The sequence below is a fragment of the Pithys albifrons genome, chromosome 6, assembly GCF_047495875.1.
Source record: "Pithys albifrons albifrons isolate INPA30051 chromosome 6, PitAlb_v1, whole genome shotgun sequence".
Lineage (NCBI taxonomy): Eukaryota > Metazoa > Chordata > Aves > Passeriformes > Thamnophilidae > Pithys > Pithys albifrons.
This window is the reverse complement of record NC_092463.1, coordinates 59,836,411-59,860,406: the sequence shown is the minus strand read 5'-3', so window position 1 is coordinate 59,860,406 and position 23,996 is coordinate 59,836,411. Positions and strand designations below refer to the sequence as shown.

At 42.8% G+C, this 23,996-nt stretch overlaps 1 protein-coding gene across 2 annotated transcripts in view; it reads right to left on the bottom strand.

The window, feature by feature from the left end:
• The window catches only part of LGR4 (leucine rich repeat containing G protein-coupled receptor 4), a 79,703-nt gene extending 63,860 nt beyond the window's left edge, over positions 1 to 15,843 (bottom strand). The window contains exon 1 of one of the 2 annotated variants that reach the window (XM_071559095.1): positions 15,253 to 15,843. In XM_071559095.1, coding sequence (XP_071415196.1) covers positions 15,253 to 15,437 — 185 coding nt within the window. In that variant the 5' untranslated portion in view covers positions 15,438 to 15,843. Of the gene's footprint in view, positions 1 to 15,087; positions 15,144 to 15,252 lie in introns of those variants that run through there. The other variant, XM_071559096.1, reaches the window with a different exon arrangement.
• Between the last annotated feature and the right edge of the window lie 8,153 nt (positions 15,844 to 23,996).

Here is a 23,996-nt window from a genome sequence, read left to right as displayed (position 1 = left end):
CCATTTCTCTCGTTCAGCAATGTCCAGGGCCAACTGCACAGCTTTAAGCTCTGCAAACTGACTCGACCCACCTTCTCCTTCAGTAGCTTCTGCAACTTGTCGTGTGGGACTCCATACAGCTGCTTTCCATTTGCGATTAGTCCCTACAATGCGACAGGAGCCATCGGTGAAGAGGGCGTAGCGTATTTCCTCTTTTGGCAATTGATTGTATGGTGGAGCTTCTTCCGCACGTGTCACCTGCTCTTCCTCTTCATCTGCTAGACCAAAATTTTCACCTTCACTGGGCTAGGTTTCTGAATGCATTCTGGAAAAACCCTGGCCCTACCTTCAAACATTCTGTAAGCTGCAGGGATACAACCCTGCAGAAAAACCATAAAGAGCAAGATATCTCTGGCATCCAGGGAGAATTTAAACATCTCAAAAGCTGTTGTAGCAGACTTGAATGGGGAATGGACAAAGGGTTGGGAGAAGAGATTCCCCTTTGTTCCTTCCCAAGGGTCCGTACTATTATCACTGAATCCCCAGAGGTAGCAGCTTAGGTTGCGGCAGGAAAACAGCCTGGAGAGCACCACCCACATGACATCCAAAGGCATCGAATTCATGGCACCATAAATCCAGAGTAAGAACTCAATAATAATTGCGGCTATTTGAGTTTTGCTCATTGATTTGTTGATAAGACTTAAACCTGCCGCTCCTTTTGGCATGAATTTGTACCAACAAAAAGCCAATATATTATACAGGATGGTCCTGATGAACCCTAAGCTCAAGACCCACATGGTGCCACAAAATAGCAGTTATCCTTCTTTGTTTACAAGCCCCACACGTTGGGCACCAAGAAATGTCTCGGTTTGAGGGGAAAAACCAAAATGTTTTACCCACAAGCAGGGGAGGGGCCTCCTCCTCAATAATCACACCACTCTTTATCAAATTTAAGAAAAGGAATTTTAATACAAGAAGGATAACTGCTATATATATATATATATATATATGTAAACAGACTAGTGCAACCCACTTCCCCAACACCATAAGAGGAAAAAAAAAAAAAAAACAACAACAACAAAACCCAGCAGGTTTTCCTCCGGGAGAAAAGGTTATACTTAAGTGTCCTTGTCACAGCCCGCTGGCTGCAGAGTGAGTTTCAGTCCCTCTCCAGCGAAACAGACGAGCAGTGGGCTTTCAGATGGACTCAGTCTCTTTCCCCTGTGTTCCCCGTCCAAGAAGCAGACAGGTACGAGCAACCAGCAGCAAATCCAAGGCAGGTAGCAGCACGGCAGGAAAAAGTAATCCGAAGTAGGCAGCGGCAAGACAGCCAGGGAAAACCCCAGCAGTAACCAGCAGGGCAGCCTGCCTCCTTGGAGCCCCCACTCCCCCGTTCCGCCAAGACTGAGGAGAATATCCAAAAAAAAAACCAAAAGAGACAAACCTGCCCCCACCCCAGCGATCACAGTTAACTACTTCTTTTGTTAACCGCTGGCCTGGGCAGTTAAGTGGCAGGGGAGAGAATTTACATAATAATCCCAAACTACAACAACACCACACCTACTAACATCAATATTTAAGCTACCAGAATTGAAGCAGAGCTCTGCAATTACAGTGTTAGATTCCACAATAAATAACAACACATCTTCTATTTGCTACCAAATCTGAAAGGTATAAGCCAGATGCAATGGTTTATTTTAACCTTTATTTGAAGGACAGGTAATCCCCTCAACTGATCAGATTAGAGCTTTAAGAGACTACCTTAAGGAAAAAGATGAGGAAAACTTTTTGGCTGTTTTTGAACAAACACCAGGAATATAATGAAGAGGGCAATGTAATCTAAAAACATACATAGATTTCTCAAGTTCGGAAGAGTTTATTTTTCCCATATACATGAAGATAGTCCATTTTACAAATACTGTGTCATTGAACTGGAGTTATTTAATTATTCTATCTTAATTAGAGCATTAAATATTCAAAAGTCCAAAACAAATGGAACTTTTTGCTACTTTTCTTTATATTTACCACAAAATAGCTATAATGAAGTAAGGACTATTTACAGTAAACCTAGTAGAGAGAAAAGCACCCTATTCCATTGACATATCTGATTGAATTATGTAAAGCTTATAGATTAATAGAAGTTTCAAAAGCAAAAGCTTTTAGAACTAGTTCTGTACCAAGAAATGATCAGTCATACCACTTCTAATTGCCACTGACTTCAAATAAAAAAGGTTTTAACAAAGAATGCATGCACTTTATTCCCATTAGTCTTTACTACTTGTATTTTCTTTTCTTTCATCCATACTATGTTTTAGGAAGGACAGTATGGGAGGCAAACTGAGGGACATAATCCTGAGAAATTTCCCCAAGATTAAATATGTATTTCTTTGCTATCACAGGAGCAATCAGTCTGGCAGCATTGCATCACATTCATCTCAGAAGGAGTCATTCTCTTTTGGCATTTAAATACTGTATGACTAAATTGCTGCTAGTAGAAAGTAATGGTTGAATTAATGGATGTTATTTGCTCACTTGAATGTCTTTTCCTTTGTACCCGTATTGCCCGACTACAGTATTGAAGTGCAATATAAACTGGTACTTCCCTGCTGAACTCATAGGGCTTTTAGTTAAGGGAGAAATGTTTAGAGCTTGCTAATTCAGTACCTCTAGTAGTTGAGTTTCTGCAAACTGAAGCTTAACATGCTATTTAAAAGGTGTAATTTATGTTTTCAAGACAGCTCCAGGCACTGCCTTGTTTGGAGTTGCTTACCGAGCAACTCTGTTTCTCCAAACAAACTAATGTGCAGAAGGGTAAAGGGCAGCGAAGGTAATTATTGGAAGGAAATCTCTCTCTAGGCCAGAAAAGAATAATTAAGGCTGTGCATGTTAAATCACACAGGGGAAGTGAACACTGAAATAATCAAATGTGTTAGCGAGATCTATCTACAATCTTCTTGGAAGGAAATTAAGGCAGGGGTAATCTACAGTGGGATTGTTTAGACAACACGACAGCACTATCCCCAAACTTTATTCACCGTTCTTTGTATAAACCTTCACGTTTTCCCTACACAGACACATACACACTCCCCCTCAGCAGACAAAACCTTCAGTAACCCAGTAATTAAATGAATGTGCTGAAACCTAAAGCAGTTAAACTGCATTCTGCAAGTATGGATTCAACACAGTTTACTTATTGCTCATTATTCTCTTCACAGACATTATCTTTTTAACAGTTAAAAATGCTTAAAATTTGACCAAGATTTTCAGTGTTTGAGATGCCTCTTGTACTTCATTCACTACGGTGTTTTGGAAACTGCCTTGTCTAAATGCAGGTAACATATGGCAATGTGTGATAAGTTTCCAGTCCAGTCCTTCCTCAAAAGCCTTGGGCTATTGTGTGAAAACTTAATGAAAGTCATTTGCACTGAAAGGCTGGTGGAGAAAAGCTGTAATAGAATCTCCTCCTTCTGACTTGCATACCTGGGGAAAAGAATCTTTCCAACAACGCACTGTTGCTGCTGATGTTTCTTGGATGATCTGCATATATTCTTTGAAAATTATACTATGTGTTAACTGCTTTTAAAATACAAAGCAAAGGAGGAGCAATATTCTGTATTTCTAACATCCTATGCACTTCAAGGAGTCCAAACCCAAAGAGGGACTATTTCATAAAGAGAGGTTAAGAAGCAATCCCATTTAAGGCCATGCTTGTATTTGTGAGCTCCAAAAGGAGATAAGCAACATTTTATAACATTGATAGATCTTATGGCTTTCCCAATACTTTTGCAGATATGAATCATTAAGAGATCTGATGTCAGACTCAAAAGAAGCATCTGCTGGTGCTGTTCTGCTGCAAGAACCCTTCGACCTCCTTTACCAAAGTTTAAGATTTTATAACTCGCCTCTTAACCCTTTCAGCAAAGAAAGGGTTTAGATTAAGCTGCTAGGCTGGATATCTGTGAATTCCAACAGATTTCCATGCACAGCAGAGCTAAACAGAACTCACCACTATCATACATAAGCCTTCTACTTCAGCATATGAGCGGGGTACTCAAATCCCAAGGCAGGGTGCTACTTCTCAATGCTTTTTCTTTGAAATCAGAGGTGCAAAAGACTTGCAATGCTGAAAATGGTCACACATAAAACTACCTCTGCATATTGACTCGATTCACAGTGACTCACCTGTTTTCTTAAGAAGCTACTTGTCAATTTGGTAGTTTAAGAAGGACACCAACTATTAACTTACTTAGCACATGGGATGAGTGACAGCAGGCACTACATACTTCTTGTCCTTTTTTCTCTGTAACAGCACAACACAACTAATCTATCATCTTTTGAATGATGTGGGGTTTTATAAACACTGAAGAATCCTCAATTTCCCCAGTACTGCTAAGATGTCTCCTGCAGGCAGTTGCAGGCTGGAGATGAAACAGGAGCTGTCTATTCCCATTGAACATGACAAAGGAAAAACTGGTGGGAAGGTCAATTTGCCAGCAAAGTGGCCAACAATATCAATCTGACCCTTACAGCAAAATAAATCTGACTGGACACCATATTCATTGAAAAATGGCATGAAGGAAGAATACTTTTTATGTTTACATTATTATTCCACTATTCTCTGGTTTTGCTGACACTGAATCAACAAGACCAATTGATGTCCTTTGCCTGAAGGACATAAGGAATATATTTGGTGAGACAAATATCCAGGGTATTTGGATATTTATCTGATGTACGTTACAGAATTTCTCCCATTGATGCAGCAAGTTATTAAGGAAAAAAACTTTGTCGTACCTAAGTGAAGATACAGTGACAGTGCAAGCAATCCTACTCTCAAGCAGGATTTCTGATATATTATTGTTGTAGCAATAGTCTTTTTTGAATGTGTAGATTTATTTTACTGGCACAATTACTTTGGAGAGTTGAAGAATTTAAGGAGGAAAAACTGGTCTTGCTGCACGACTCTAAAGGATACTGCTGAAAATAAACAACTACCATTTATTATCCTGAAAACAAATTAAATTCCTGCATAAGGCTCCTAAACATTGAGATACTGTATGTTTTTGTTCTGGAAACTAGAGACCTGTCTTTGCAGTAAGCAGTCAAAAAAAACAACCAACATGCAAACAAACTAGCTGAAATTTAAAAAAAAAATGTCAAGCAAGAGCAAGTCAACTCTAAATCAATGATTGACCTGGATATTGAAGAGATGTAATGCCTCCAGTAAACACTTAGCACAGAGCCAGCAGATATGCCCTTGGAAAAGACATGGATTTTCTACACCTAGTAAGACGCACACTAGTTCTGTAAAATATTAACAGTTTGGTCAACATTAGCACATCCATTTCTTTTTTATTTTTTTTAACCCAAGTGTTAAAACCAACAGCAGTAAAAAAATTATCAAAAGGCTGTGTGGGCCCAAACCACCAGTAACTGCATTCTCAGAGTAGCCTTCCTTACACAGGACTATATCCTTTTCTGTCCTCAGCTCAACTATCTCCATCTAATTCCATGAAGGCCACCAATATCCCATGGGGACACCCAGCACAGTGAGCATTTAATGCCTCAAGAGAGCAGCTACTCTGAATGAAACTGCAGCTAAAAGATGAACATAACTGCTGCTGGCAGTGGCTTTGCAAAATTACCTTAAAGAATGTGTAAGTCTGGCATTAAGCTGTCAAATAGTACAGGGCTCCCTTCAGTGGGTTCAAGGGCTCCTAATTTGCATGAGCAGCTCAGAGAACTGCTGAGAGTACTACAATCATGTGTTCTAGTCTGAAAAAGGTTTCCCCTAGTTAAAAAAAAAAACCACAACACATTCTAGGGCTTCCAATCATAGCACCTGAAAAAGATGACAGCGCCTTTACAGTTTTTTACATGCAATAACAGAATGAAGACCAGATCCACCAGTTCCTCTGTGTGAAGAACACCAGGCACCTTTCCAAATGGAAAGACCCTCTGCCCCAGAGAGAGAGGCCTGCACTCTGAAGTCACAGGTTTCACAGTCTCTTCACTTTTCCAAATGAACCAACCACATCAGCTACTATTCTGGATCAGCATTTAGAAAAACAGCAAGGAAACTTCTGAAGTAAGAGTTATTTTTAAAATAACACAAGACAAAGTTTTTTAAAAGACAGTCAGGACATCCCTTACATGAAACTCTAGTAACAAAGAAAGGATTGAAGCTAGACCAAGTCCTTCTGACAGGCACTGACCAGCAAGCTTCCCCAAATGTCCTTTCCTGACTTGCAACCATCTTCTCTTGCAAAAGGAGCAAACTGTCCTGCTTTCCTTCCACAACCCCAAAGCCCTGAGTGCAGGAAAAACAAACTCTCATTTTACAAGCCAACACACTGCCATGTCCTGTTTGGATAACAAGGAACACTGGGTTCCATTTTGTGCTCTGAAAGGGGAAGTAATGGGCACAGGAGGAGTTTGACCCTCAGGCACCTCCCAGAGGGAGCCCCATATCTGTGCTCACATCTTTCACATCTCCTGACACCAAATACCGACCACTCTGAGCCCAAATGTTTGACAAAAACATTGCTTAGTATCACATATGTATATATGGCCAGACTTCAGGAATGAAGATTTGGGCAGGGCTCTCCCCACGTGGGTGTGCCCTTCCAGCCTGCACAGTGGATTTTTTAGGTGAGGCACAGTGTGCACAGAACTGGCCCCACTGTTTAAGTCCTAGGGGTCCATCTGCCACGGCTGAGCGAGCTTGGACAGTGACAGGGAAGTCCTCGGGACTGTCACAGCACCCGGTACTAACCGGGGCTGACCCTGCTGAGCATCCGAGATCTGACAGGATGGGATGGCAGGGAGGCATTGAACTGCCAGGGGACGGTCCCACTGAGACTCGAACTCAGGACCTTGGGATTCAGAGTCCAGAGTGCTCTCCGTTAACACCACGGGACCGCCTTAGTATCACATATAGAGAAGAATGAAATGCAGCCTGGGTGAGCCGTACTGCATGGTCACATTAGTAACACTCCAATGCCAAAGCAGTGTCGTTCTACATCTGGGGTTCTGGTGCCACAGCAAAACACAGCACCAGGCAAAGTGTGATGCCCTCAGCAAGAGCATTTTGACTGCTCCTGGCAAACCTTGTGGCTAGCTCACCAATCTACCACGAAGTTTGAAGTCCCCACCCCCCTGCCCTTACAGCCCCAGACATGGCTTGCAAAGATGAGAATGAAATATTCCGTATGTTCCCTTTGTCAGTGGCGTGCCTATTGAAAGCACAGCCATGCTGCTCTCCCCGCTGGGGCACTGGGGCAGCCTATTCAGCTGTAACCATGCAGATGTCAAGAAGGTAATGGGAAAACTCCCAAATAAAAACACATTTTCGCAGAGCAACCTTATAAAATGCACAACTGCATTTGCAGCATTATTAAACTAAATTAAACAGGTTTAGGCCTTCCCTACATACCTTTGAAATTGCACATTCATTTGTGATTCACTGCTAATTCATGTACCATTTAAAAGTCCAGACACATTTGCTTAAAAGTTTTAGGGTGAAAAAGGTCCTTGCAAGATGCAGCATTCCACCACGATTGGTTGGAGAGAAAGAAGAAAGGAGGAAGCACACCACTTTAAAAGACAAAAAAAAAAAAAACAAAAAACAAAAACCAAAACAGTATCTTTATATTTTAGTAAGAAAATGCTCAACTGAGAGCTGCAAAGACAGCTGTTTACTCTCTGAGGTCCTGGCTTCTGAGGGTGCTCTCCAGAGTCCTCTCAACAACTTCACCTGACTCTGGATTCTTCTTCATCTTTTCTTTAAGGTAAATAATTAGCACATGCTCTCTTGGAAAGATCTCTTTTTCTGCCCCAAAGACAGCACCTTCTGTGTCTTTCAGACTATGAGGCTCCTCCTTAACTTCTATTGCAAAGCTTAAAGGAACTAGTTACCACCTTAAAAAAAAGTGATAGTGTTCTTAATTTTTGTAATAGTTTTCCTAGCCCTAGAGAAAAAAAAACTTTCACAATTTTTAACTTCAATTTTGATTTTCAGATCAAAACAAACAAAAAAAATCCGGACTCGGAAATTAGTTCAATTATATCTTCACTGTGCCAAAGTCTTGAGGTTGAGTTGTCAAGAGTCACCCACCACTGTGTGAACTATGAACAGATAACCAAGTTCTAAAGCAAGACTTTTAATGACATGTGTATTTATCAACATTAGATTTGAACAATATCAACAGAAAAGTAAATTTCAGCAACAGACTTAAGAGGTTTTAGAGTTATCTGATGTTATACCAATAAACATCTGAATACATTTAAAACTCTTGTGACTTGAGAAACACAAGAAACATTTTCCTATTGTAAAAAATCTATCGCTCATCCTCCACACACTCATTACTAAATGTCCTTACTAAATTGTACTCATCAGAGAAAAATGCAAAAAAAAAACACACAAGGAAAACTTAAGGAATTAACTTTCATTTCTGCCTTGCTATGGAGACCATTCTTCCTTTAAGGAGACAACAAATTAAACAAGACCTATTTAATAATATAGTTTTTAATAGGTTTTAAAAAAATAAATGTCCAAAGCATAGCCAAAGTTGTACTAACTCCAAAACAGGCCACCAAGCAAAAACAACTTTTCTCTAACTCAGTAAGTATAAATAGCAAATATGAAAAACACACAGAGAAAAAGAGGCTGATAAAACCCCATGAAATTATATTCTTATTTCCCAAAAACAAATACCATGCCTCACAGTCTACCAGAAATATACATGAATATTACCTGTTCAAAACTAGCTATCTGTACTTTTTAAAATGTGTTATCATATTGGCTGACATTATGTAGGATGCCATCAGTTGGCTACTACACATTCAAATTCAACAGCAGTTTTCAGACACCAACTTTAAACTGTTATTTTTGAGATCACTACAGTCCTCTCTGTTGTTTTGCAAGAGGTGTATAATATCAATCAAATTTGTGGTGAAGCTGAAATGCAGATTTCCCCTAATCTTTCAGCAACAGCAATATGTTTCTGGGAAGTGGAAAGTTCCGACCTTGTCACAATCCTGTAACAGTTAAATCACTCAACAGTGAAATAAAATGGATTCTGCTATTTCAACTATGTATTTTAAAATGAATGATGTATGATTTGAAGAGATTGGAAAATTTCAACTTCAGTGAAACTCACTGACAGGTACAATAACTCAGCATTTGGGAGGGGGAAAAAAGGCAAAAAGGTCAATTGTTTTGCCAGGTAGATCATAGGCCATTCTTTCATGATTTAATTACACTTTCCAGGCACCCTTACATCTTCTGTTACATATTTCCAATTTGGACATACCAGCTTTATTTGGAACAAAAAAAATTAATAAATCTGGGCCTGATTCTGAAACAAGAACTTTCAAACATACTTATAACAAGGACAGTAACTATATAGTAACACCAAGATCTTCCTCTCTCCCCTGCAACACCCACTGCTGTGTGCAATTCCACATCAGCCAAACTGGTGGCCCATCTATCAACAAAGGTACCTCTGCTTTTCCAAAAGAGTTGAGCAGGGCAAGCTAGTGGTGGGAGAGCATTCAGAACCAACATCACAAGACTAGAAACCTCTTTTCAGACCAAAGTTTGAGAAAATCTTACCAGAAACCTGCAGCAGGTATGAAAGACTACAGAAGAGCATTTCTCTGTAGCAAAATCCTAGGTCTCTGCTGAAGCAGATGGTGAGGACAGCCAGGGACCTCTAACCCATGAAATGCTGTTGATACCTCTGGTAGCAAAAGTCTTGTAACATTTAAATCTCTGATGCTTCAAAATTTACAAGTTTCTTCAAATAGGAATGGCTGCTTCTCCTCATCTCTTATGCACCCTTTTCCCACTTTTGTCTCCTATTTCTAGGATCATCCAGATCTCTGTCTTCCTGAAGAGATATTTTTTTTTTACTTTCTGCTTCTTCTGTAAAGAGTCCCCAAACCACAGTTTGGACACAATCCTGCTGCCTGAAACACATTCATCTCTTAATAGAATAACTGCTGGCCATGAAGTTCAGGAAGCCATGCTGAAGCTAAACAATCCCATCCATTTCACTCCCGTGCTTGTTTGCAAAACAAGGATCAGGCAAACCTGGGTTGTTGGCAAATCCTCCAGAACATAAACACAGCATCAGCTCCTGCCCTTCCCAAAAACAGGCTCATCTTTAGAGCAAGCTTTTAGGAAAAGCACAAGGGTGGCCGAGAGGATCTCTAACATTCAGAGACACTCCTGGAGCACCACAGCTACCATGCTCCCTAAAATGTGATATGGGTGCTCAGCCCTTCTAAAATCTAGGCCAGTAATTTTCTCTGACTAAATATGAGCTTGTGTTCTACAAAAATTGCTGGCTTAGATGTGGAATACAAAACAAAGATAGATCCTTGCAAAGGAGGTTTCTTTGGGTTTTGTTTTTCTGTCCTTATATTACAGCTTCCATATTTTTCCCTCTCAAGCAAATAGTTACTAGTAAATTCCTCTCAAGAACTGAAACGGTAATTATTTACTAGCATAAACTTGCTTACACTGAAGTCTGACTTTTTTCCACGCTGCAGACTTATCTTAGTATTTACTCCCCAAAGTCACACTTACAAGCCTCTGGCAGTTAAGCATCAAACAAGAAATTGCATATTGCTGATACAAATGAGCTCAACATACAAAATAAATGCCAGATACCTGAGAAATTACATGCAACATCAGAGCATTGGGGTTTTTGAGGGGAAGGATAAAAGGAAAAGAGGAAAACACCAAATTTGTTATCAACAGAAACATAAAAAAGGTAAAAATATTTAATAAACTTTGAAACAACAGCTTCACTTTTGTGTGCACTGAGAGCATCTACTTTTTTATAAGACTGACAGATAAATCAGCCAGTTTAAAATGAATCATGAAGACTCCAATCCCTGTGTGATACCTGCTGGAACCATTGGCTGCTGCACCAAACTCAAGTCTTTCTCCTGCCTGTGGGATTTCACGGGCCTGTAAAAATGTAACAACATTTCTGCTAATAGGAATATTCATATTGAAATGACACAACTGTTTCTTTCCGAAAGAAGCACAGAATTATTACTTGTGATCACATCACCAGTATGTGGCACAGGCAAGTGAAAAACTAAATGATTTAACTACAAAACCTTCAAACCTCTAATTAGATAAGTCCTGTCTCAGGAGGACTGCAATTATGCCACATTTTCCAGAATCAAGGTCACGCCTGGACACCTTCACTTTTCACCATAACAACTCTGTTAGACAGCATTCACCAAACTCAACCAAGTCCTTACTGTGCTTATCTGACCATAGCAGGACGCTGAATATCTGTCTTTGTACCAGATGTATGAGCAGACATCTCACATCCCCCTACTGCATTTTATCACCACACTACAGAAAAAGAACAGTGACAGATGAAAAGACCAAAAAATTGGCAAACTCTGCTCAATCCCAACAGAATCACAACATTTTGCCATTTATATATAAATGAAGCAGGGTATCTCACTCAAGCATGAGAGCACGTAGGCACTTCCACACAGCATTCATACCAAAATACAGATTGCTGACTCCGTGGTTGCTGAAGCAACCTGGAGTACAAAATAAGTGAAAAAAGGATCTTCTCAGCTGCCACATCTTGGTCTTACACAGCTAGAGCATAACAGAGCACACAGAAAGCCAGCACTATTAGGTTATGTGAGTAATAAAACCCAAAAGACCAAGATGACTGAAGGTCTGTATTTTAGTCTAGGGCAGCTAGAGCTCACAAGCCTGCCTTTTTATAGAGAAAGTAAAATTAAAGCAAGGGACCCTGCCATTCCCTGAAAATACAAGCAAGAAACACTAGAATGATAATGATCTGTACTGTTTTCTTATTTCAAGTGCACTGAGATAGGGCTACATTCCTCATAGTTGTCAGGCAAGACCCTAAACCAGCCAAGCCCACAGAAGATGTCTCCAAAGTAATTACCTAGAATTATCTGCTTTTCATCTCCTGAACAAGACTCACACATGCATTAAACATCCCAAACTGGAATCTGAGTTCTCAAACTGACATCATGAGAAATACCAGTGTACGTATGCCCTATCATAACTTTTTTTCACTAGCATGTTTTTTCATCATTGCAAAGCTCAGGAGGATACTGCATTGAAAAAGCCCAAACAATATTTTCACACTCTAGCACAAGCACCACTTGCAAGACAACAGTTATTTTGCAACAAAGAAAAATCAACCTTCATAAACAGAAAAATAGGTAGATGGTAATTAAGAGTTACATAAACACCTACCTAAATTATACAGAACAGATGGTTGCCTACAGTAAAAGTATCAAGCAATTATCTCTGGTCATGTCCTCCTGACTCCCTCTGTGTTCCTCCCCATCCAACCCATCCTATCCCATCCAGCCCTTTAGGAGAGTTTGGATATAGTGCTCTCGCCTCTCCTTTCTGAGCACTTCTGTATCTCTCAAAAATCTCTTTACCAAGATAACTGTGGTTGGGACTGACATACTCACTTTTCTTTATTCCAATTCCACCTCTTGAAGTGTACCAATGACTCAAAAATAATGATCAGATACTCTGTCTTTCCAAGCTGCTGTCTGATGTAACTGACCTCACCTGACCTTACAGTACTACAGTGGTAACCATATAACACCCTGCCACTCTCTCCCCGCTTTCTAACCACCACAGTAGGCAAGGAATCCGACAGGATCAGTCAAGCTGAATAAAAAGAAATAAGGAAAGTGAAGGTGTATCTGAAAGGTCATGCCTTTAAGGCTCTACATAAACTCCTGCCCTACCATTCATGGTAGGACCTTGAAGTTAGGTTAAATTATTAGAATTAACAAAAAGAAATTAAGACTGCAGGAAAACAGAAGTAGTAAAAATTAAATATCAACCTCTTTCCATGGTTCTCAACTAGCCTGAAACTCATTCACTGCCAACTTTAATTGTAAGCAACTTTTCTTCATTTGCTCTCTCCTGGTGAAAATCTAAGCACAGCTTTGCTTTAGTCTCACAGATCATCACTTGTGACACTTTTTCCACCATCCCTAAGATACAGGCTCTCTGCTGCCATGGCTATAATCAAAAAGGCCCACAGAAATGCTAAGGGAATTTTCTGGCATCATTATAGTGCCTGACACAGAGCACAGAAAAGCTTTCTTCTCTTCACATAGCTAAGGTGCTTTGCCATGACACCAACACATCAACTGGGGGTGTGATTTTATTTTCAGGTGTTTTTCCTCCACACAAACCAACTCAGCACCTCTGTGAAAACTCTACATTGCCCCACCCCAGTAGGTCAGAAGTGGGTTTTTTATTGCCTCCAAGACTGTCTTCTACATAGCCTAAACTTCTAGTGGCCTCCCTGCAAGGGAAACATCCAGCTCAGAAGTGCCAAGAAGTCACCCATTTTTTCCTTCTGTAAATAAGGAAACAGGAACTAAACATAAATGAGCTTGAAGAGTATCCTTCACTGCCGCGGAATGAGATAGCTACAAAGTTTCTCTTAGAGTTTAAAGAACATAAAACTAGCAGGTACAAAACTCATCCCAAAGTGCACTGAAGGTTATGGAGGTCTCCTCTCGTTTTTGCCCTTGGCTTTGGGAAATTTACCTGCACAGTAAGAGGGAACTCATAAACTGAAAGTCTTTGGCAGCATTACCTCTAATGGGTGTGTTGGTTATGGTGACTTGTGCCCATCAGACAGTGAATGCCATGTTGCAGACACGTAGGAATGTACCAAGTCCATTACACAAGACAGCCAGACAACGTAGTAGCCATAAAACCTTGAACTTAAAAACGTAGCTTTTATCAAAAAAGCTTCAAGCACTTTATGAATTTGGGTAACTTCCCTGTTTATCTCTGGAGGAAAGAGAAGACAATTTACCAGCAAGTCCAAGGCTTCACAATGGCAGCTCCTGACTTCCTACCCCAAACACTCACAAACCACAATTTCTGACAGAAAAAACACCATAAAGTGAGGTCCCAATATCACCATGTGAGCACAAAAAAAGGAACAAAACGTTTAAGCACACGTTAAAACGGAGACCTGCAACTTCTACCACTCATGGAGTACTACACAAGAAAAAGGCCCAGTAATCTCTCTCCACCCAGCCTGAACAATTGAAAGAAAACAATCCAAATAGGTAGGAGAAATTGGAAACCTCCTCAGTAAACAAAACCTCCAGTAACCAAGAATCAGACTCCCTTTGCATACTAAGTGTAGACAAACAAAGGGAGGGGGGAAAGTGCAATTTTCGAAAACATACACCCGTGTTGTATTCTGACAAAACAGCAATTCAGAACCGATCTGAAACCACACGCCATCATTTGCCGTAGTGTGCAGTGGAACATGTTGTAAACGCAGCGAAGCTTTAGTAATACCAGACTTGACCACTGGCCCATACTAGACCTCGCTCCACCCTGTGAAATCTGCGCTGAGAAGTGGGGCAAGACTGACAGGTTTTATTGTGAAACTTAACAAGTTTGTGGATTAGCAAAGCTACCATATTGAAAGCTGAAAATCCCTCTTCGGTCGTGTCTCTACAGAACAGTGTTCATTCCTCAATTAAAATTTTAATAATAAAGTTACCAAAACTCAGCATAAGATCTACCAGTTTGTGCCTCCTTTACAACATTATCATAGAACACAGGAGAAAGTGTTTTAAGAGCTTGTATTTTTCTCCATCGGCAAGCAAAACTCGGTAAACCTTCGACGCTTGTTTATGCTGGGCTTTTTTCAAGGTTCCCCTGCACTTCATCATAGCGAGAGATTTTGTAACAGCGAAGGCACTTTATTTAACTAGACTCATGCGTGACTCGGACTCAAAACACCTTGACTTTTGGGAGAAAGCTGGCTAGCCCTGGCACTGGCTCCTGGGGAGGGAGGCGGTGCAGGGCGAGGACCTCACGCCGAGGCACACACATGTGCGGCAGCAGCTCCCCCCCGGCTCAGGACGGCACCGGGACTGACCCGGGCCCCAGCGAACCCCCGCTCACTGCCGCAGCACCCGAGCAGCCTCCTCCCGGCCTCTTACACCTCCGGGGCCGATCCCTTCGGGGCCGGCTCCCGCCCGCCCGCCGGAGCCCAGGGGTGCCGCCCCCGGCCCCGCCGCCCTCACCTGCCCCAGCGGGGCCGGGCCCTGCGTGCGGCCCCGGCGGCCCCGGACCGGAGTCGGCCGCGACAGACCCGCGGCAGCGACAACACGCAATGGCCGGGGGCCGCCGCCGCCACAGGTACCTCCCCACCGCCGATACCTGCCCGCCCGGCCCCCGCCCCGACTCACAGGGCGTGCGTGAAGGCGCTGAGTCCCGGGGGCACGGCCGCCAGCCCCCGCCCGGAGCAGTCCACGCCGCGGTCGCCGTCGCAGCTGCAAGAGGCCGGGCAGGGCGGGGGGGACGCTCCGCCGCTGGGGCCGGCCCAGCTCCCCAGGCCCCAGGCGACGAGGCCAAGCAGAGCGAGGCACCGCATCGCCGGCCCCGGCCGCCCAGCCTGCCCCGGCCCGGCTCGGCTCGGCTCGGCCTGCCGCTCTCCGCCGGCGCCCTCGGCGCACCGAGCCCTGTCGGCTGCCGGAAAAATGTATAAAAAAAGAAAAAACAACAACAATGAAAAAAAAAGGAAAAAAAATGAAAATAAAGAGGCGTCTCCGTCCGGCGCTGCTCTAGGGCTGCCTCAGAGGGAAGTCAGCCCTCCACCGCCCGCGCCGTGCACAGCCCGCAGCGCCGCTCGCCGCCGCTCATCTCAGACCCGCGGGCAGCGCGGGGACGGCCGCGGCGGTCCCGGCCGTGCCCCTCGGCGGCCGCGGCTCGGGGGCTGCGCTCGGCGCGCCCCTCCCGCACTCGGTCCCGCAGCCGCGCCGGCCCCGCGCCCAGGGCAGAGGTGCGTATGCTAATGAGGCACCGCCCCCGCGCCCCCATTGGCGCGCAGCGGGAGGGGCGCGGGATATGTAAAGTAGGGTTCGGGCTCAGCCAATGGGCGCGGCGGGCGGGGCCGCTCCGCCCTCCCCGCGCGCCCCCCGGGGGACCGCCGGGACCCGCCGGGCCTCGTCCCGGTGCCCGCGGGAGCGTGACGGAATTAACAGCGGAGCCGCGGGACTGGGCCAGGCTGGCCTGGGAATGGGGACAGCGCCAGGCCCTGTGACCGCAGGACACTATGTCTAGCTTTGCCGCGGCAGGAGCTTGCGGGCGCCTGGCCCCGCATCTCACCGCGGCCGGCAGACGCCGGTACCCACAAGGCCCCGACGTGGATAAAGGCAGCCCCATGCCAGGTCTGGTACCAGAGGATCCCAGCTGAAATGTCACATCTGTCCCCCAGAAGTGAAGACAGGGGGCCATGCGGTGCTTCTGCCTCAGGGACATAAAGCATTTCATATTCCTGTACCCAAAGTAGCACAAGCTCTTCTCACAACTGGTCTGCTTGTAAGGAACTGTTTCCTTCCCTCACAAAACACCACCATGGATTCTGGCTTTTATACCTGTACATCGTAACCAAACCTGTGCCAGTCTGAGTCCTCCTTACTGCCTTAAAAGAGTACTAAACAAAACTAAAACCCCATCTATATCCTTGTCATCAGTGCCCTCAATCACTCTCTGTGTGCTACATTTCTCTTTAACCAAGTCTGGATATTTTTTCTAATGCTTCCTTTTGGATGTTTCTAACCTGCAGCTACCCCCAGGAATAAGCCTGCCAGGTGTTCAGCTTATCTCTCACCCTTGCACCGTGCTCCTTGCAATCAATCACCATATCACACTGGAGATGTCACAGCAGCACTTGGGTAACACCAGCTGGGACCTCTCACTGTTGGCTCCCCTGGTCCAGGCTCTGAGCCAACAGAACTGGCTGAAACAAGCACTGTGAAGGCACCAGATCTTGTCCTGGTGCACACTCACACCACCTACTTAACATGTCTCATTTGGACGCTCTGAACTTACCTAGGGAGTTGCCTGCCCAGCTCCAGAGCCGGCTCAGCCTGAGTAACACCCAGGCAGGTGTCTGTGCAGCCCAACCTAAACAGCACAAACACCTAGAGAGCACGCTAGAGATCTGTGCAGGTAGGCAGGTATCACTTTTTTCATTCTGTGGATAGATGATGGAGAAGCACAGAAAGCACAGTGACTGACAACCTGCCTCCACCGCAGCAGGGAAGATGGGATGAACCACATCACTGCGCAAACGCTGAGCTCCGCCATCTCCCCCAGAGCCAGGAGCAGATTTGCAATGCAAAGTAAAAGCAACTGTGCGAGGGTGTCACATGGCGTGGAGGCAGTTTCTTCAAGTTACTTCCAGTTCCTGCAATCGCTTCCAAAAAATCCCAAATACCCACACATACTTGGTAAGTCAGACACGTCAGGGATGAGGCAGGCCTGCTCCCAGCAGACACATAGTGAAGAAACAGAGCTCACAGCAACCCCAGCCTGGCACTGGTGCTCTGAGCACATGCAGGGCAGTCAGAAGTCGAAGAACCCATGGTTAGGACCTGCCCTGCCAGGCACGAGTAGCTTTTGGTTTTTGCTAATAAAACCTTGGGTGTGAATTAAAGTAAATCAATAATAGACGAATAGATATAGATATAGATATAGATATGATTTATTCTAGAACAGTTTGATGGCAATGGAAAAGAGGTAAGTAGCAATTTTGGTTGTTATTATCTATAGTAACATGGCAATACAAAAGCATAAAGATACTGCAAAGGAAAACAGGTATTTAGCTGTTTGGGTTGTAATATAGCAATGTAAAAGCATAAATGTATCACCCAAGAAAATGTGTAACAGAAAAGAGAGGAAGAAGTAGAGAGAGGGAAAATAAAAGATAGAGAATAAGAATTAAAGTTCATAGTCAGCACTCAAAGGTCTCCAGTGAATTTTGTTGTTTTTGCTGGTGTCTTGATCCATCAGGGAGCAGTGGGGAGAGAAGCTGAGGAAACAAAGTCCAATGGGTTCAAAGTGGTTGTTTGGTGAAAATTAAGCATCAGGCATGTAAAAAGTGGAGACCTGAAGAATTATAATCACCTATGCCCACAAAACTAGAGTTCACAGCAGGGATCCTAGAAATGTAGATCCTCCAGCCACCACTTCTACCTGCTGCATTTCACCTCCAGTTTTTAGAACTTCTAACTGTCTTCTAAAAGTGTTACTACTATTTTACCTGGTCACTAAAAATGTTATTCTCTTCCATTTGGGAATCCTTTTCCTGATGCACTGATAATGTATGAACATCATCATTTATAAGTGCAAAAATAAGGCCATTTTAATAACAGGCTCTATGTTTGTCCTGTACCTTATGAGAAATATGAAATTCTCAAAGTTGAATCTACTGATGTATGCTAAAATTCTGCCACACAAATATAGACACATATGGTTATCTCTTGTCCTTCTCCCTGGTTGATCTTGGCAGGGAAATGGATTGGCAAAGCTGTGTTGTTCTAAGAAATGTCAGGGTCAAAGACACTGCATTCATGTCACTCTCTATGCCTGTGCTCAGGGACAGCGATGGAGCAGCAGCAACCAGAATAGCAGGGGAAAAAATAAACAGAGTTATCTTGACATACTTCAACAAAACAGATTCAAACCAATCCAGGTAAGAAAATGTGCCCTTTTTCTTCTACAACTGGCAAAGAATAATAATAAAGCACTTATACTCACTCTGCAAATAGTCTCACTTCACTAACCAAAGATAATGGGAGCAGAAATGGCCCTCAGTTCCTGCTTGGCGTTTGGAAGATGAATAGTAGTATGGAGCTTATTTTGTGCTGCAGCAGTTGTGGCCTGCAATGCCCACAGAAACAGAACTCTTCTGGAAAAAAGAGACAAAAGGTCTTTAGTAAAAACAAAATAGCAAAGTTGGTTTGTTTTGTTTTCTTTTCTTCATGCTTCAAAACACTGGACTAGTTCAGCTTTTCCTCTCAAATCCTTATCTGATTTCAATCTTTCCATTTCTTTTCCCAGCATCGCTTCAAGTATATTTTCCATAGTGCAGCTCTCTCAAGTCTCCATGTTCCAAACTCCTGTCCTAGGAGCAATCCACTTGATCTTTCAGTCAATACTGCTTGGCTGTTTCCAATTAGTCTATAACTCATCCTGGCAAGTTAATTTTAATACTTGCCTTCGTTTTTCAACCTCTGCTTCTTCCTTGCTAGTATTGTTAGACCACTGCTCTCTTCTCTCCATCAACAACCCACATTTCTCTCATTTTCTTCTCATGCAGACACCTGTTTGTAGGCATTTATTTGTTTTATTTTCCTTTATAAGGAAAGCCCTAATAGTTTTTTCAGAGCTGGCTTATTTGTGTAGCAAAGATCTACATGCTAAGGTGTTTTAAGCTGGGGAAAAATGGGCACATTTTACTAAATGACCTATTTAAGTAAAAATTGTACCCACAGACTTTGAAATTATCATAGTTTAAAAATCTAGTCCTTAATGTCACAAATTCCAAGAAGCATCTTCCAAAATACAGCATAAGACAGCAATTAGCTTTTTTAATAAAAACATTACTTCAAAGGAGAGAAAAATCTCAAGGTGTGCTTTAAAGCAGGAGAAGGACATGAGGATCTAACAATCAAGTCAATTAAAAAAAAACTAGATGAAAGATTCACTTTAGCTGAGATGTGGAGAAACTATGCTCTGTTCTTTGGGGAAGGTAGAAAGCACCATAAACTGATCTATCACTGCCTAAGTTCTTCAGAACTTAGAGCTTAATGTATAAGGAGGTGTTTACAAAACTTTTGTCAGACATTTGCTGAAAAGACATTAGGAAAAAATACAAAAAAAATATGGACGTTGCATTTTTTTCATCTATTGCCACAAAACTGTCCAACAACATAACTGCTTCTGACAACAATTCTACAAAGACCTCAATTCGTTTGGATTTGATGGGAGTTTGATGTGGAAGAATTTAAGACCTGAAGCAATAAAAGACAACATCCATAGCCACCAACAGGTATTCTATGCATTTTGGCATATTTCATCAGATGTACCCAACTGAAAAGTAGCAGGGAGAGCACTTTGGATGAGGTGTGGGCAGGGGCAGGCAGGGGCTCCTCAGGCAGCATCTAGCATGGACTTAGCCACCCGGGAGCAGCTCCCATCCTGCCCATGCCCCCTTCTCTGAAATCTTCCACAGGAAACAATAAGAATCTCATTTTTTAGGTCACACAACCTATTATTAACTTGTTTTTATAAGCCACTGAAGTGCTGACCAGTATAAAATTGAAGGTAAGACATTATACCAGCAATCAAAAAACCCAAACAAAGCAATGCACTGAGGAGGATATCTGCCTCTGCAGAGGAACAACTCAAAGTTTATGTAGCTGTAAACCTATTTAAACACTATTTTGAAGAATTATAGTGGAGCCCAAGTACTGTAAAGGAGTAAATTTATCTTTGATTGTAAATTATTCCCAGCACATGCCCATGATCCTAAAATGTTTAGCAAAATATTATTAAATCTCCTATGTAAGAGTGAATAAAATCCTTTTGTTCAAGTCCTTTATCAAAGAAAACTTGATTTGGTACATTAACTATCATCACCACAGAATAACCCAAATGATCTGGAAAAATAAATACATGGGGAGAAATACAGGGGATCTTACAAGGGAACAGTTAATCATAATGTAATCATTTGGTAATGAACAATTTTCAGTGCAGTGCTAACAAATTATTTCTATTCAATATCAGAATGAAGACTGAGGGGATCACACTTTGTAAGTTTTGATGTGACTTTTCTATTCATATCAATTCACCCACTGACATCCTGGGTGCAATGCATTGATTTAAATCACATTGAACACACACCAGATACCTTTGGCACATTCTCTGAAATGACCAGGTCACTGCATGAGAATGATTTCTTCCAGTACATGGGACCTTAAAGATGAACAGAAGTGGTGGGTTTGCTTTCCTATAGCGCAAAATTCCTCATCGCTGTCCAACGTTTTGTGTTGTTCTTTTTCTCTTGCTCAAATACTGCAGTGGAACAAAAATATGTATTTTTATACATATTTTGAAGCAGTATAAACATTACTAAGCCATGGGTGTCATAGTTTTGGTAGGATTGACTTTAAATGGTAGTTTTGAATAGCTCTTATAGTTAAAAGGCAACTGACTTAACAGGCTCCAGCAGAATCTTATTACTGGAATAAATGAGGTTATCCCAGCCTTATTTTAACTATTTTGTATCTTGGGGGGAGAAAGCAAATTACCCTAGTTAATTAGATTTATCATCAAGTTGATCTATCAGATACACAACTGTCTTCAAAATTTGGAGCATAAGCATACACTAGTAATTTTGGAACTATTTTATTTTATTTTACCCTCTCTGACAATATTTTTATCCCTGTCTTTTTTTCTCACTGCCAAGTCATTTCCCATAATTTCTCTCTGGCTTTCCATGAAGAGAGGTTCAAGTATTGCTCTGTAAAACAGTACATATGTAGTGTTGATTTAAGAACTGACACTTGCTCACACTGATGCCCCCCAGGTACCTCACAAGATATTTTCAGTGGAGAGGAGCAAATGTGTCAGCCCCTGATAAATTTCTACATGACATGGAAATGAAAGTGAAAACTTTGGGGGACTCCTTGGACAAGCAATTTAGCATTGCTTAGATGACAGAAACTTTAAAGATAGAACCATCACATTTCTTAACTGCCATCCTTTAGCATGGTGATCCAGTATTTTTACTTACCTAGTTGCATTCTGCTTGACTAATTGGAATTACCCTTGCTATGCCATTTGAGTACATCCTCATATTTACTTAAAGTGATTGAAGTGTGACCCAAGCCTTACAGCACAGAAGCTCAAACAGACATACTGTATACAAGGATGTGTCTACCTGGACTTCAAGAAAGCCTTTGACACTGTCTCCCATGGCACGGTCCTGGCAAAGCTGGCGGTCCATGGCTTGGACAGGTGCACTCTTGGCTGAGTTAAGAACTGGCTGGTGGCCAGGCCCAGAGAATGGTGGGGAATAGAGCTGCATCCAGTTAGTGGCCAATGACTAGTAGTGTTCCCCAGGCATCAGTGTTGGGCCTGGTCCTGTTTAATATCTTTACTGATAACCTGCATAAGGGAATTGAGTCTGTCTACCATTAGTAATTTGCTGATGACACCAAGTTGGGTCAGTCTCAATCTGCTGGTGGGTAGGAAGGCCCTGCAGAGGAACCTAACGGGCTGGATCAATGGGCCAAGACCAATGCCATGAGGTTCAACAAGACCAGGTGCCGAGTCCTACACTTTGGCCGCAATAACCCAATGCAGCGCTACAGGCTGGGGACAGAGTGCCTGGGAAGTGGCCCAGTGGAAAAGGACCTGGGGTGCTGGTTGACAAAGGCTGAACGTGAGCCATTGTGTGCCCAGGGGGCCAGGAAGGCCAGTGGAATCCTAGCCTGTATCAGCAGGACTAGGGAAGTGATTCTTCCCCTGTACTAGGCACTCGTGAGGCCACACCTCAAGTGCCGTGTCCATTTCTGGGCCCCTCAAGTCAGGAAGGACTTTGAGGTGCTGGAGCAGGTCCAGAGAAGGGCAACGAAGCTTGTGAAGGATCTGGAGCACAAGTCCTGTGAGGAACAGCTGAGGTTGTTTGGCCTGGAGAAGAGAAGGCTCAGGGTGACCCTATTGCTCTCTACAACTACCTGAGAGGAGGGTGCAGCCAGGTAAGGGTGGGTCTTTTCCCCCAGACAACCAGCGACAGCGCAAAAGTTGCGCCAGGGGAGGTTTAGTTTGGACATTAGGAAGAAGTTCTTCACAGAAAGGGTGATCAGACATTGGAATGAGCTGCCCAGTGAGGTGGTGGAGTCACTGCCCCTGGAGGTATTTAAGGAAAGGCTGGATGTGGCACTCAGTGCCGCGGTGACAACGGCGGTGTTTGGTCATAAGTCGGACTTGGTGATCTCAGAAGTCTTTTCCAACCTAATTGATTCTGTGATTCTGTAATGCTTTCATGAAGCAGGAAGACAAATACAATATCTTAAGGACTCCACATTTGTTATGGAGGCAGGCTCTCGGCTTACATTCAGCAGCCTGCAAAAAACTAACAAGTTTTAGTAAATATACCAAGAGCTCTGCATCTCCAGCTGTTTGCTCATGCTGAGGGACAGGCTTACTTTTGTACTCCCTGGAGGAAAAAAGAAAAATTTGTAAATGCCTCAAACAAGATCACATAGGAAACTGCAAAAACTCTTATTTCATTTTCTTCTACTGTACTTTTTTCCATTTCTCAGAAACATCTATCTTACAGTGCCAGCCACAAAAACTACAAACCCACAGCAACAGATTGAGGGCTTCTGGAGCCAAACTACTTGTTCTGTCTTTGTACACTGCAGAATACAATGCAATCCCAGTTGTTAGAGGAGGTTCTGGACTGCTCTAAAAACCCTCTACAAGGATTTCAGAGAACAATTCTCAAATACTCATCAAAATGAATATTTGCGTTAGTTTCATTGTATGTCTAATTATGTGTGATGACCAATCCCTAAGGTACACGGTGCAGGCCTACAACAATCCCATGTCGCATGCTTCAATAAAGAAAAAAGTCTCTAAAACTACCTGAGCCTTGGATGTCTCTCAGGGTCCTTTATACACTTGTATTTTAACTACTCTTTCTGATGCTGTTCGGCTGCTCTGGCCTCTATTCCACCTAAATTTTGTAACAGCAAGGGAAGGCAAAGTGGGCCACTGTACTTCACTTACAAGAGTGAAAAATAACACACAATCAGAAAACGGTGGCCATTTTCAATCCCCGATTCAAACCTAGGACTTCTAGATGCCACTGCAATGCCAGAAATACAGTAAATCACTAACTTTCAATTTTTACTTACAGCCACTTGTAGCAGGTGAAAGGCCTGATGATTTATTTCCCTACTGTTAGCCATCCAGTCTCCAACAATGATTAGATTTTATTCAGACAATGCTCCTGCACTGCCCAGGCAGAGAACAGAGCTGTGATTAGATAAGAACCAGGTACAGGTGGTTTTACTTACCGTTGGATGTACATGACTCCGTGCACACCACTCACTGTTCAGGAACATGCCTTTTT